The 14,604-nt window shown below is 43.0% G+C and overlaps 1 protein-coding gene across 4 annotated transcripts in view; it reads right to left on the bottom strand.

Annotated features, from left to right (window-relative positions):
• The window catches only part of FYN (FYN proto-oncogene, Src family tyrosine kinase), an 83,268-nt gene that overhangs the window by 34,722 nt on the left and 33,942 nt on the right, over positions 1-14,604 (bottom strand). For all 4 annotated transcript variants that reach the window (XM_040598071.1, XM_040598068.1, XM_040598070.1 and 1 more), the window contains exons 3-6: positions 7,714-7,971; positions 7,026-7,122; positions 2,807-2,905; positions 1,592-1,695 (exon numbers count right to left, since the gene is read on the bottom strand). In XM_040598071.1, coding sequence (XP_040454005.1) covers positions 1,592-1,695; positions 2,807-2,905; positions 7,026-7,122; positions 7,714-7,960 — 547 coding nt within the window. In that variant the 5' untranslated portion in view covers positions 7,961-7,971. The remainder of the gene's footprint in view (positions 1-1,591; positions 1,696-2,806; positions 2,906-7,025; positions 7,123-7,713; positions 7,972-14,604) is intronic.

The raw sequence follows: 14,604 nt of genomic DNA, 5'->3' as shown, positions 1-14,604 counted from the left end.
TGGTTTAGAGAAACAGCATTGTGTTTGTTTTTAGGATCCATGGGTGCCTATACGAGTGAGTTTTTAAACTTGGCACAGAGTGGAATGAAGCCTTCCTCCTCATGCACATCACAACAACTGTTGGTGAAAATGAACAGGTGGAGGCTATTTGCAGAAAAAAGGGCAAGTCAGAGCCTGTCCTGCTCCTGGTGAGAATGCCTCTCTGCTGTATAAGATATGAGGAAGCTGTGGGGGGACAAGATGGGAAATTAGCTGTCTGAAACAACAGCATGTCTAATCAGATTTTGCATCAGAAACAGTCTTCAAAGCTATGGGCAGCAAAGGAAGAATCCAGCGACTGCAGGAGTCAAACGTGTAAGACTTACAATTTTAGATGACAGAACGCAGCATCTGAAGATCGGTCAGCTAGAGAGGAGTGGGAAGTAGGGCTTCACTTCTTTAAACCCCTTTACCAGCCATGACCCCAACCATTTTGCATGCTAACTCTACCTGACAGTGTGCTCTGATCAAAGCACTCACAAGTCAGTGCTTTAATTACATGAGCCATCATTAGACTTCAGAACTTACATGAAAGAAGTTCTAGTGACTTATGCTTCCCACAGCTATTGTTTTGGATTGCTGGTTAACTGAGAAATGGCCAGGTTTGTTTTTACTTAGTTGCGGGTTTTCTCCTCAATAGTTGTATGAGTTAGAGAGATCTTTTCATACATGTGAGGCTTTGAAGAAGATGTTGACAGGCCTCATGAACCAAATGTAAAAGCACCCACTGAGAAAATTGGAATTCCTCCAATATTTTTAGAGGGAAGGAGGAGAATACATTCTTCCACTTGACTTCAGCAGAAGGGATACAGTTGAATACTGTATGAATATATTAATTAGAAATATTTTCAATTCTTCTCACTGTTGATCTATGAAATTAAAACTGCTGCATCTTTCTTTCCCTGCCTTCCCCCCCCCCCCCCCCCCCCCCCCAGGGATCTAGCATATCAAAGGGAAAAGGGCAAAAAAATCCTCTACTCTTCCCAAAACCATAACCAATACCTCCCTTCCCCCAAAAAACTTATCTTGCATCTTTCCAGCAAGAAGGTTTAAATATTCTGCTTGTTCAGAAGTAAGCAATAATTTTCACCAAACTAGACTGGAGATTCGCAGCATCTGTTTACAGTAAGCTGCCTGGCTGTGCCTGGATCTGAGTATGGACACCAGGAGGTCTGCCTCCTGTGGCCCATAGCTGCCATTCTGAGGGTCCACTCTCCATCCAGCTTCATTGCAGTAGTAATATTGTCGACACATGAGTTGAGAGAGACAGTGTGACATTCGGAGTGTGACAGCAGAGCAGAGCACCCTGCCTGTGCATGACTTGCACTGCAGATACCATGGGTTGAGCATGGCATAGGTTGCACTTGGGTCGGTCTCTGCTTTGAACACTCAAAGATCTGGAATGTCCAGGCATACAATTCCCTAGCACACATATATGCAAGATGACACTTATCTCTACCTTCATACCACTGAAAACAGCATTTCACAAACTTAGCACAATTTTTCTCATATATCTTCTCATTTTTAGTCAGAATAGCTTTGGGCTGCCTACCTTTGGTAGTTTCACTTTCCCGGATCAGGAAGGTACCTCTGGGGTTTCCAAACGACAACAGCTGCCTCTCGGCGTCTTTTCGGCCAAGTTTGCCAAAGTACCACCTTAGAGAAACATCAGAAACAGCAAGACAAATGCTACATAGGATTCCTAGGCAGTGTCAGAGAGCTCAGACATGGAGGATTATTTGTGGAAACTATGGTTCCTCAAATATTTCAGCCATTTTTGTCATACTGTGTCTCTTTTATTGTGGTGGGAAGCTAATGTGACAAACTGTAGTAGATGCTTTATATATTGTGCAGTAGCACTGTGCATTAAGCCTATAATCAGTAGATGCTGAGAATACTTGTTTGGTGTCTTATGACAAAGGCCAGACTTTGACAGAGAGCAAGACTTGGTGGGGCAAAATAACAGACAAGGAAAAGGAATGAAAAATGTGTTGCTGCCGAAGAGCAGTATTTTTACAGATGTTGCTATAAACTACATATTTGACTTACACAGTGATGTATTAGTATTCAATATTTTTGTTGCAGCACAGCTATAAAACCTCAGTAGAAGGACCAGATGCAGCCACTTTACTGTGGTTGTATAAGGCTTTCAGAGTTTCGGTACCTTTTTCCTTCCTGCAGCAATATTTTTTTTCTTTTTGTTTCACAATCAACCAAGTACAACCTGAAGTACAGACTACAGTAGTACCTGCTCAACTATAGAAGCTCCTCCAGTGTATCTTTTATACTGGAAATAATATGGATACACACAGCACACCATTTTCTGCACAGGTATGTATGTCCCTGTTAGGTTGCCTGCTGTATGTATTGTAGGTATCCTACCTATTGGTAGGTATTTGTTAATAAAACATGCCCTCTTCAGTAGACAGTCTGCATGCTAATTAGCTCCAAATATTTTTACAAGTTGGTTCAAGAAAAGCAAGGGCACCTTTCACTTAAATCTTGAAATTAGCCAACACTCCAGTAAAGGAAGCAGAAAAAAGAAGCAAAGTTCCTTTAGGTTTTCTTCTTTTGTTTTGACATTGAAAAAGCACTGAGCTTGTGCTTCTTTTGTTACTAATTACCTACTTATTTATCAGTGCTGTTAAGAACTGAAATAAAAATAAAGTAAGTCATTTTAAAAATTGCTGCAATCAATCAAAACCAACTCCTCAAACCTCCTTCAAATACAGCATTAATGGGTCTTTACAACAAAAAGAAAACATACTCCTCTGCTTGGATGGAATCGACTGGAGCCACATAATTACTGGGAATGTAACCAGTTTCGCCTGTTGTCAAGGACCGGGCCTCCCACCAGTCTCCTTCCCTGCAGAAACAGAGGTGAGGAGGAAAAGTGAGAGCAAGACACAGCTGTAAAGACATGATCTGACTTCACTGACAGCACCCACAGCTGTGTGGTGTAAGAAGCCACAGCAACTCATCTCTACCACCAGTGTGCTTCTGAGAGCTGTTTGCATCTAAACACAAATAATATACATATTTCTTTACGCCTATTATTATTTCAGCGGTGATTAGTAATGCAGCCTTCCAAATGTAGCATAATGCTATAAACAGGCATAACAACCCAGCGAAATCAGATTTGGTGAGGGCCAAATTTGGACTATAATACTGAAAACTGTCTGCACAGCAATTTATTCTCATATAGACCTTTGAGAGAGCTTATAGAAAAACTGCCAAACTGAACACTCTCTGCTGCTTTTGGCTGGGATAGGGTTAATTTTCTTCACAGTAGCTAGTATGGGGCTGTGTTTTGGATTTGTGCTGGAAATGGTGTTGATAACACAGGAATGTTTTTCGTTACTGCTAAGCAGTGCTTACACAGAGCCAAGGTCTTTTCTGCTCCTCACCCCACTCCACCAGTGAGGGGGCTGGGGGGGCACAAGAAGCTGGGAGGGGACACAGCCAGGACAGCTGACCCCAACCGACTGAAGGGATATTCCAGACCGTATGACATCATGCTCAGCACACAAAGCTGCGGGAAGAAGAAGGAGGGGATGTTCAGAGTGACGGTGTTTGTCTTCCCCAGTAACCGTTATGCGTGATGGAGCCCTGCTGTCCTGGGGATGGCTGCACGCCTGCCTGCCCATGGGAAGCGGTGAATTAATTCCTCGTTTTGCTTTGCTTTCGTGCACAGCTTTTGTTTTACCTATTAAACTGTCTTTATGTTAACCCACGAGTTTTCTGACTTTTACGCTTCAGATTCTCTCCTCCATCCCACTGGGGGTGAGTGAGTGAGCAGATGTGTGGGGCTTAGTTGCTGACTGGGGTTAAACTGTGACACACTGTCACATCCACTGCTAATTTTAAACTTCTAAGGGGATAATTAATCTGAAACCCAAAGGCATCAAAAAGCCATCTATAAACACGGAGTTTTAGATGTCCCTTAAGCATCACACTTCATTGTCTAGATTCCCTTTCCTGGCCACCTAGAGGAGGTATCTGATGTAACAAAGAACTGCATTTTCAAATACTTACAAAAACCCATTCTTCTACAACGTTTAAATATGAAGAGATCCATGCAGAACCATCTTATGGCAGTGTTCCACAGACTTAGCATCAATTTTTGTTGTACATTGGTGTGCACACTGGGACATGGTACTGCCCTTCAGACAACACACGTTGCTGTAGAATGTGCAGCTTTAAGAGAAGCTTATTTCTCAGCTTTTTACAGGATGCAACGATTTGGGATTTAGCAATTTGTATTTAGTTCTCAGCACCAGGTTCACTGATGTTTAACTCCTACTGCTACTAAAAAACATTCTCTTTTCTGTTTCTGGACTGCTTAGAAACTCTTTCTCAGTTCCCCTCTCTGTAAAAGAAGGATTTGTTCACTACGTAAAATACTATTACCAAACGTGGCCAAAGAATTCATCCTTTTCTGTAAGCAAGCAGTTACAGAAAACACATTGTCTAAGCTATTACTGGCAGAAAAGGTTGTGTCAAGGTGAGCTCTTAATTTAAATTTAACTCCACTTTCTTTAACAGTTTGCAGGAATATAAACTGTATGGAAAACAACTAGAAAGCAGCTGTGATTAGTCAAAAAGGGAGACGTTTCCAAATCTACAGTTCAAAAAACCGAAGAACAAGCAGCTTTTCTAGAGGCTGGCAGCTGACACTAATACAACTTGTGTGCATTAGCACGTCAGGCAAACGGCCCTGTCTGTTTGCGTCCCTAATTTTACCAGCTGCAGTCCTAAGCCTTCCTCCATAATGTTGCTGTAGAACATCTCTGAGAGATTATACCATACTGTTGTCACGAACGAGTGGCTGCACCACACAGATGCACCAGCACAGCTGTGGTTTATAAACTGTACCATTACATTTATTCTCCTTACTGTACAGAGTCCACTAGATGGAGGTATTTTATCATATCTAGGGAGGAAAAAAGCAGTCCGTAGATGATCACATCAGGAGCAACCCCCTCTGCTTGGACAGAGAAGCTTAAATGTCTCAAAGCACTGCCTTTCAGAAAGGAGGAGGAATGCAGAGTTTAATTCGCAGCTCTTGATCTCAGACACCCAACTGAGTTAGGAGAAGGGTAGTCAATGGGGCTAGCCAGGGTGTGCAGGAGTGGCGGTGGGGATGCTGGCAGTGGCTGAGCGCTTCTGAGCGCTAAAGTCAGGCTCTGCGCTGAACCACCACCCCTGCAGGTACCTCTTTCCCCCAGACTGTTCTTGATATAATTTCTGACTTCAAGTCACAGGGATACTCTCTGTACGGCATTTTGGTTGTTGCTGTCCTGACACTTTTAATCCAAAGCACAAAGCAAATTTCATTTGTTGAGAGCTGGAAAAAAATATTCAACCCCCTCCAAAAAATTCCAGACAAACTAGTTTTGTGCACATCCATGCTTTCTGGTTGCAGGCAGCATTGGCAGACTCTTAGAAAAATGGGCTTCTTTCGTACAATTTCTGATGTAAGTGGAGAGAGGAAGAAGCATTCTCACAGAAAAGCTGCTTTCTGGAGATTCCCAGCCTGGCTGTCACTACTGCAGGAGTGTGGTTAGGTCCATGTTCATAAGCAGAACTGACTATAATGGGAACTGAGCTTCTATAATCCTACAGGAAAATCAGTGGATGCTTGTTTTTTTCCTCTTGGAAAACCTTCCCCCAGGCAGTAATTACCTGCATCAAAATGCATGTACTGCAACCGCCCACACGTGGGGGAATCTCTCTGTCCCACTGACTCCAAGTATGATTGCTCTGCAAGTCCCAGTGAGCACCCCCTGATTTCATCAACTGGCATGCATAAGGAATTTATAATCCGTGGAATTTCTTCTTGTTTCAAGTTATGGCATAGTTTGTCCAAGGTTAGGAAAGCAGCAGGCAATGTGAACAAAAATGGATGATAGGGTAAAAAAGGGGTTTTTTCCAAGTGCTAATTTAGAAGTAGAGAGGTTTTTAAACTGCTGCTCCCTCTACAAGTCGTAACTGAAGCTTCTGTCCTTTCATCTACATCAAAGCTCTTCAGCTTCATGAAATATTCCACAGAATTACCTGATTTTTATTTTATTTTTTTTTTTAACTTTAATGTATATTGAGCCAACTCCAACCCTGGAGTTATTCTATTAAAATTAACAGGAGTTGCACCAGGGATGAATCTGCCTCACTGTCACACAGTGTAAGAAAAAAAGATGGGGGCAATATCACAAAGCCTCTAGAAAGCAACATACTTGGTTGTTAACCCATTTTTACCTCTACACGATAGCAATACTGAACATAACACAGAGCCTTCAACTTTATGTTCTTAGCCAAGAAATACAAGATGTTCAGATATAGGTCAGTGGCACAGTAAGTTTTAGATGTTATTTTTAAATTGCTAAGGGATTTTTTTCTACAGGCAGTTAATAAAATTAATTCTAAGTTGATGATTTCCAGGATGGAAGTGTGATTTTCATGCCAAATGCAACCGTACAATGGTGCACTCTCACTTAACAGAACTTCCTAGCATATTCTGACTGTATCACCTATCTTTAAAGGGAAAAAACCAATGCTTTTAAACTTGGCATGCAAGTCTGGGTAACGTCTCTTTTGTGAATCAGTTTTTAGCTCATTTCTGTGTAAAGACTCTTGCAGCAGATTGCAAAGTGTTAGTACATGCCTTGCAGAACTTGCATGACTACTGGTAAAGTACAGAGCGGGTACTCTCAATTCTGAATGTGAGTTTACTGTGAAATGTAAGCAGTGAGTCACACAATTTAACACTTATTTTTGAAGTAAAGCTGCATGTGGTTGATGGGTTATTTTTTTCAATAATAAAGCCCTTTGCAAAAGTGCACTAAAGGCAATGAAAAATAAATATGCAGTAAACCCCTACACATCTTGAGTATCCAACATGAGATTTTACTAATAACATAAGCAAATATAATTGTCAGCGTTGTAAGTTTAAAAATATTAAAAAGCATATTCCCAAGTTTGAAACTTACGAGCTATTAAGTATTTGAAATTTTTCTCCTTTGTGAAAACTCAAATCATCTTCTGTTCTTGCTTCATAGTCATAAAGCGCCACAAAAAGAGTTACACCTAAAGAAGAACATACATGAGTTACACCCCATGACAAAAAGCAGGAAGGAAAGGAGCCTCAAGAGATGTGGCTAAGCCAAACATAAGCTACTCTGGTTGCTGAGGAGCAAAATAAACTGAAGCCTCCTACTTTTTGGGCAACCATTCTAAAACCTCTGCTTTTATGCAGCCAGCAGGCACACCACCCCCTTCACTCTGTACAGTCATCAGTACTTTTGGTTTGATACCTACACACAGTGTAGGATCTCAAGTGGGCAAAGGGGGTTTGAACTGAGAGTTTAAGCCCAGCCATGCCAGGTATTTCCTGTTAACTACTTGAGGTGGCTCAGAGCACACTTTCTGTTCCCTGGTAGAGGGATGAGGCAGTCAGTCAGCCAAATTGGGCATGTATATGTAATTTCTCACCCCTCAAGTGAACTAGCGCCTGCAAATTAGCAAAGGTAGGGCTGAAGACCCAGCTCCACCCCTGCTTCAGTTCTTTGCACTACTTCACGCAATGACTCTTCCCAAAAGCTGCATGCTGAGACGGTCATGCCTCTGCTGTAATTATGTGACTGACACCAAGTGCTACTGAAAGACTTTGAAGCTCACCTGTTCCTCCTCTTGTACGCAGCGTCCCTGTATGAGAGGAGGAATTGACTCCACCAAACACAGTCAGTCCTTGGCCTCCTGTGGCATGGAAGTTGTTGTAGTTTGGGATTGAAGTCACACCAAAGCTAGGATAGTGCTGTGGAGTGGGATCTGTCCCATAGCGGTAGCCTGAGCTTTGAGTTAAACTGCCATCCCTCTCGTCAGTCAGTTTTGTTGCTTCTTTATCCTTACATTGCACACAGCCCATTATCTAAAATCCTAGGAGAGGAAGGAAAAGACAGGTGCTCAGATGTTGATGCTCACCAGATCTCCCCCAAACCCATGTACCATGAAGATCAAATAAAGTTCACTGCTCAAAAGTTAAGTGTTTTGAAAAAAAAAACCCACAGTGGTTTGAATATGAACAGCAACACCCTGGAAAAAGCTCACACAAAATTTTCCTTGCAGTGGTTTCCCGTCAAGGCCTGGGGAAGGAGGTCCTGCCTGCTCTTAGCGTAGTGGCAGTTCTGTGCCCAGCCCTGCCAGGCAACAGCTCGCACGGAGGCAGCGAGAGGACGAAACCCCTCTCCCTCGCCCTTCGCCTGGAGAGCACAACTGACAGGCGAAGGACTCAGCCAAAAAGTGCAGCTGGAGGTGTTCCAGTCTGCCCCCCAAAGCACAGAGCAAGGCACTTAGCTCACAGTTCATGTTTGACCTTGCCAACTACACAAGAGCTGACTTCTCCTAAAGGCAATATAACCTTCTGCCATTGCTGGAGCTCTGCGTGACGGGCAGAGAAGCGGACACGATGAGCCGATAGCTAACACAGCACAAGAAAGTAGGAGGGAGCTATTAGATGGCACAACTAAAACAAAAGGAAGCGCCCTTTCACGCAGCATCAAACTGAAAGGTAAAACCTGCCGGTAGCAGAAGGTGGGGCTGCCAAAGGTGTACATGAGTTAAGAAACTAGAGAAAGTTCTGGACGATTTCACATGTCAAATGCAGAGCATCCCAATGTCTAGATCCCAGACAGGAGGAAACAGAGAGGGTACGGCTTGGAAAAGGTTGCTCTAAGATTTTTTAATTCTTGTAACCTCTTGTTCAGCACCCTCATGGGGCACTGCCAGGGCCAGGGTTAATCTTTCTTAATTTTAGGTGCCTACCTCTCTCTAGCTCAGGGGTCCTCAAACTTTTTAACCAGGGGGCCGGCGCGGATGCAGTGGCAGGCAGTCATCTGCGGCTGCTTGGTTTCCCCCCAACCCTCGGCGGGGGGTCTGTAAATACCGGGGGGCAGATTGAGGACCCTGGGGGCCGTATCCAGCCTGCGGGCCGTAGTTTGAGGACCCCTGGGCTAGGCGGAGGGAGACAGAGGGTGTTCACCACATCTTAGAAGCAGCCCTGCAAGGTTAGTCCCCTGACCTGGCATTACTTTTCATCTGTGAACTCTAACGTCTTATAATCCATGCGCTGGTGTTACTGAACTCTTTCCTATTGACTTGTGATGAATCTAGACACAAAACCTGACTTTCTGATGCTGGGCATGATGAATCTGGGGAATCAGATCCTTGTCCGGATGCACCCTTCATCTGAACTGGTACGGTGACTCTTTACATATAACCTGGCACACAAACAACATACTCTAAACACTGGGGCTGGAAGAAAAGCTGTGGCAATGGATAAATCTTTAAGAAATTAGATGTACTAGACATACTTTTCCCAGAATATATAAGTAGACAGGGAGAAAATGCAGAGAACAGGAAAAAAGAAAAGTATAGTGAAGCACACTTCCTCCCTCCCCCTCCATTTCTTTTCACATTTCAGCCAATATCTTCACTTAGAGTAAATAAAAAGCCTATCCTTTTTCAAATATCCTCATTTTTCTGTAGCTGCCGGGCTGGCTATTTTGTATGCCTTACCCCTACACCAACACAGGAAATTGGTTTTGACAAACTCATGGGATTCAGAAAAAGCATATTCCTCTGCTGCTAATACCTGAAAAATTATGTGGCAGCTCTCTGCTTGTCTGTGACAGTCCACAGTCTGGATACTGCTTCCTAAATCTAACCTGCCTAATTAAAAAAACCCTTCTGCTGAAGGGTGTTTTCTATACTTTGAAATACTTCCAGTTATTCTACAAGCCTGTTCAGAAAAAACAAGCGCCATTTTAATGCGATTCCCCGAGCTGTGCTGTCTGCAGTTTGCACAAGCCTACCGTCTCCTGCTCTTCGCTTAACGTAAAGGTGTCCTTTTTGCAGTTCTTTACTTTCCTTCCAGACACCATGTCCACTCAGCAGGGTTCCCTCACTAAAACGTTTAAGTCTCTTCACACAAACAGAAGCAGAGACTCCTGCCTCCACACTCACTGCAACGGCTGGCGTGAGCCGGAATCCCTCAAGAAACTACAGAGACAACAGGTCAGGGGAAAGGGGTTTGCAGCCTGGAGGCTACAAAACACACAGCTGCTGCTCCTGCTGCTGGCCTCTGCTCACCCTGGTAGCTGGGTCGGTGCTGGAGGAGGGGGTGCTGTGCTGGTCCATCCCCGGGACCAGCAGTGACTCCAGGTGAGCCCACAGCGACTGTGACAGGTGCAGCTTCGTATCAGCCGTGAAAAACTGCTCACGGAGGTATCTCTGCTGCTTTTACTCATTTGATCAGCAGGACAGACTTGCTCGAGACCCTCTGTTCGGAGATGTCACTCAGAGGTGAGGTTTTCCCAGCACCAAGGAGCCCCGTGAGCAATGCGAGGAAGTGAAGCGGGACCGCGGGGAGGGCGAGGACCCCACGGGGCAATGGTTCATGTCACTGCTATCAGCACGGGCAGAGCCCAGGGAGGCTTTGGGTGGGAGAGGGAGTCTGGGACTCACCACTTGGACCCTGCTACGTCTCTGTGAAAGCGTACCTCTGGTGCAGGGAGAGCAGAACGCAGGCAGCGAGCAAACGCTGCGTGGGAGATGCCACGAGGGAAACCCCAGCTCAAGAGAAAAGGCAGAGAGACGTGCCGACCATCCAAACAGGGAAAAGTGAGCCCTCAAAGCAGACTGCTTAAAAGGTGCAAGTGATGGAGCATACACTTACTCACCTGAAAACAGCTAAGTGATATGCAGGCTTTACTATTTAAAGATGAATCTCAGTAGCCTTTTGTTGGCTTTCAAACTCGCCTCTGTGTGAACCTCTATTGCCTCCTCCCTTTCCCCTCCCAGCTTTACTTCTCCTCTTACTTTTTCCCATGTGTTTTTACGGGGAAAAGAAAACGAAAGAATGAAAGAGAAGAAGAGATGGGAAACATGAAATCTGGGAGAGTGGTGGGGGGAAAGGGGTTTTCTTGTTGTTCTTCACAAACATTCAGCTGAGCAGGGAAAAAAAATCCCCACTGAAATCTGGGAATATTTCACACACCAATTTACAAGTGCTGACAAGACAGCCCTACACACTTCATTTACACATTGACGAGGAAAAAGTTACAACGACAAGCCAACTGCAAAAATAAAATTGTTCAAAGTATTAATTCTGAAAGTGAAAAAAACAGGAGGTGGTATACATATGTACTGGTAGTTTCAGAAAAATAATGGTTTGGGATTTTCTTTTTACTAGGAAAGACATGAAGAGAAACCCAGAGAATTATCAGTTTCTTGATTTTTGTTGGGTTTTTGCTCTCTTTATCTTTTTGCTGGCAATGGCAGTGCACAAGGAAGGAGAATTTGATGCAAAGCGAATGACTGACAAAAGGGACTTTTCTTTCACTTGCCCTCTCCCACTTTGTCACAGTGTCTAGACAATCTGAGTATAAAAACCACTTGATTGCAGCCTCTTGTAAAATGTGACAGAGGGTGTTACATGCACTCATCTTTTCAAGCCAAGTCCCTGAAAGTTGTCTGTTCCTGGATCAAAGAAACGAGCATCACAGGGAGCTGGCTAAGTGTGAGAGAATACATGTATGCATGTACATGCTTAAAGTGATTGTGATTTCAGCTAACTCAGGGGTTTTATAGACAATAAATATAACCTCCATTCAGCATTGGCCTTTGCGTCAATGAATGGATTCCAAAACCTAATCTCCTTCAGTATCACAGAGCAAGCTTTTAATATCCAAAAGTCTCATCTCCCTGCATGTCAGCATTTGGAGCTGTGGAAGGCTGGAGTTATTCAGCCAGCTCTGAGATCACCAAACAAAATCTGGAGCTGTTTTACACTAAACTCTCTTGAGACATGCACACAATGTTGTTCATCCAACATGCTGCGCAACTTACAGTAAAGCAACAAGATTTTATTCCGTTTCCATTAGGAAAGGCAGCATTTCTCAGATGCGTGAGTTATGGGTCATGCAGCATTATCATAATTTGACACTGGTATTGTTAAAAGGTATGTAACTAGCCTAATTAAAATGAAGTTTTCTAATGTGAGCAAGTTGAATTTGTTTATTTTAAAGTTGTGTTTTTACGGGCAATACAAAACATGTGTTTTCATGAAAACATAAAACATTTACATGGTTTTTGAGACTTCCTTAGAGACAAATGAAAATAACCATTATTTGTCTCCTTTCTTGCCCTTGTTATATTTCTTGGACTCCAACATGCACATTGCAAACAATCCAACATCAGCCTAACCAGAATAGTAGTTTCCTCCCACATGGTGGTAACATTATTAAACAAAGATAGAAAATTAATTATATCATTATTAATTAGTTATATAGTCATAGTACCTTAATTACTTTCAGTTAGGAAACAGATGAAGGCTAAGGAGGTGTCACTATCATTATTATCGTAAATCACTCTCCTTCAGTTTTTCTGTTGGTTCTCGATACAAAATGGAAGTCAAGGCTGAAACACCCACCAAAGCCAGACATCCACTCCATTAACAGAAGTAAAAGCAGTCCTCTCTTAGCTAATCAAAGCCTAGGAAAAGTCCAGGCATACCAGGAAAATTCAATTTTTCATACATCCATTTCAAAAGTAAAAGCTCCAACATGTGGTGTTTGAAAAGCAAAAAGTATTGATAAGCCTTTGCTTAGTTTAGCTTCTGCAGTGGTAAGCCATCAGGGAAAAATGGAAGGAAGATGGGAAGAAGACTGGTGTAAATTCACTCCTTCAGAGCATCAGAAGTTTTTCCATAAGATTCTGCAGCTCACAGCTGAAACTGAATTACAGTACCTCTTCAGGACCTGCTTTTTTGAGTGTTGTAGGAGAAAGTGGGTCCTTAAAATGTTTGAGTGGGGTACAGGGAGATGCAGGGAAACACCTGTCTATTCTGCACCCTCCTGCCCACACTGTGGCCTCTGTCCTTCAACCCCTTGTGTAGGAAAGCAGACTAGCACAGGAGAGGGCTCCAACCTGCTGAAGAGGCATGGAGCAGGTTCAGAACCAGCATGGCACATTCTCCTTCCTCTTGTTTTTTTCTGAAATGAAATTTGATGGTATATTTTTAGAAGAACTTACTTCAGTGAAAGACATGAAAAGGAAAGGCTGGATGACTGGTAAGTGCTAACTATCTTTTCTGACCAAATCTTACAAATCTTGTCTGGAAAGCACCAGCAGGAGAGCTGAGTTAAGAAACAGTTATGTTGAAAGGGAATCAGAAGGACAAAATCCTTCAGTCTCTGTGGTGAACATGCTTGTTCATCAAACCAAGGGCTGCATCCAGCATGACCGTGAAAAATACATTCTCTAAGGGATATCTTCTTGGTGTTTTATGTTTTGCTGAAAGCACCAGAGAACTATCAGTCTGTGGCATCAAATAAGCCAAATTTCATGAGCTACGTTAGGATTTAATATTCAAAGTGCCACGTTCTGAGTTACCGTGAAGATGCAAGAAGGACAGAAAAGGCTTTCCAAGAATAAGAACTGCAAAAATTTTTCAGAGACTTTTCTGTGGAATGCCTTCTGCAGGCTGGGTAAGGGGAATAATCAACACAGAAAACTACCCTGAAGTTGAAATGTCTTACTTTCCATTAGTAGCTCCCTAGAGAGAAACGGATAGAGTACATATTTTGAAACACAAGCCTCAGACACATTAACCCCCCCAATTTTCGGAAAAGTCTTGCTCACCCACTCCAAGTTGGGCAACAAATAGGCACTTAAAACTAGTCCTATGTAGGTCAGTAATTCTCACGCTGTCTGCTTACAGCCCTCTCTTTGTCTTACATCTATGCTGATGAGAGCATTTTGGATCTCCAGAATTAATTTTGTGTCAGTTTCAAGCCAACTTAAATTAAACAGATGGAGTGAAATAGCAACACTTGTTGCATTATTTTTAACTATTGACTCTGGTCCCTGTTAGAGGGCTGCCTTATTCCAGCTTGACCAGCGATTCCACAGTTTTTAGGAATCACAAAACCAGTCAGAAAGATACAACAAATGCCTTAAAATAATTTGAACTCCTGGGTGTTACTCACCATTTCTCAGGCTTATGGGTTGTGGGATACTATATTTATATACATATAATTTTTATACTAATGGCCTGAGCTAGAACGAATAGAATTTTACTGCAATGTAATAGATCTGGCTCAGGCTTAAAAGAAGATGGAGACTGGAGATTTGTGTAGAACATCTGCAAAACTACATGTGCACCACACCTGTCATACTGCATTAAAAAATGTAAATCAGAGAAGACACAGTACTACCACTGGATGTCCTGCGACTGTTAAAGACATGCAGAAAATCTCAGATAACACAGTGTGGTATTCCTGAACAAAAGGCCAGAAATACCAGGGCAAAACTTCAAGTCAGGTACGTATCAGGATCAACGACTGCCTTGAAACAGTGTTTTCATGAGAAAAACAGCGCTGAAAAATGTCTGGGCTGCCTTCATTTGGGTTTTGAAGAGAGCCCTTTAACACTTCACTCCCGGGTTCTGCTTTAGTGGGCCAAGTAGAAAAATATCAGCATTTTATTGGCTTGTTCGTCTGCAGCAGTCAA

This window comes from Falco naumanni, chromosome 6 (assembly GCF_017639655.2).
Source record: "Falco naumanni isolate bFalNau1 chromosome 6, bFalNau1.pat, whole genome shotgun sequence".
Taxonomy (NCBI): domain Eukaryota; kingdom Metazoa; phylum Chordata; class Aves; order Falconiformes; family Falconidae; genus Falco; species Falco naumanni.
The sequence above is the reverse complement of the archived record's forward strand: the minus strand, read 5'-3'. Positions and strand labels throughout refer to the sequence as shown.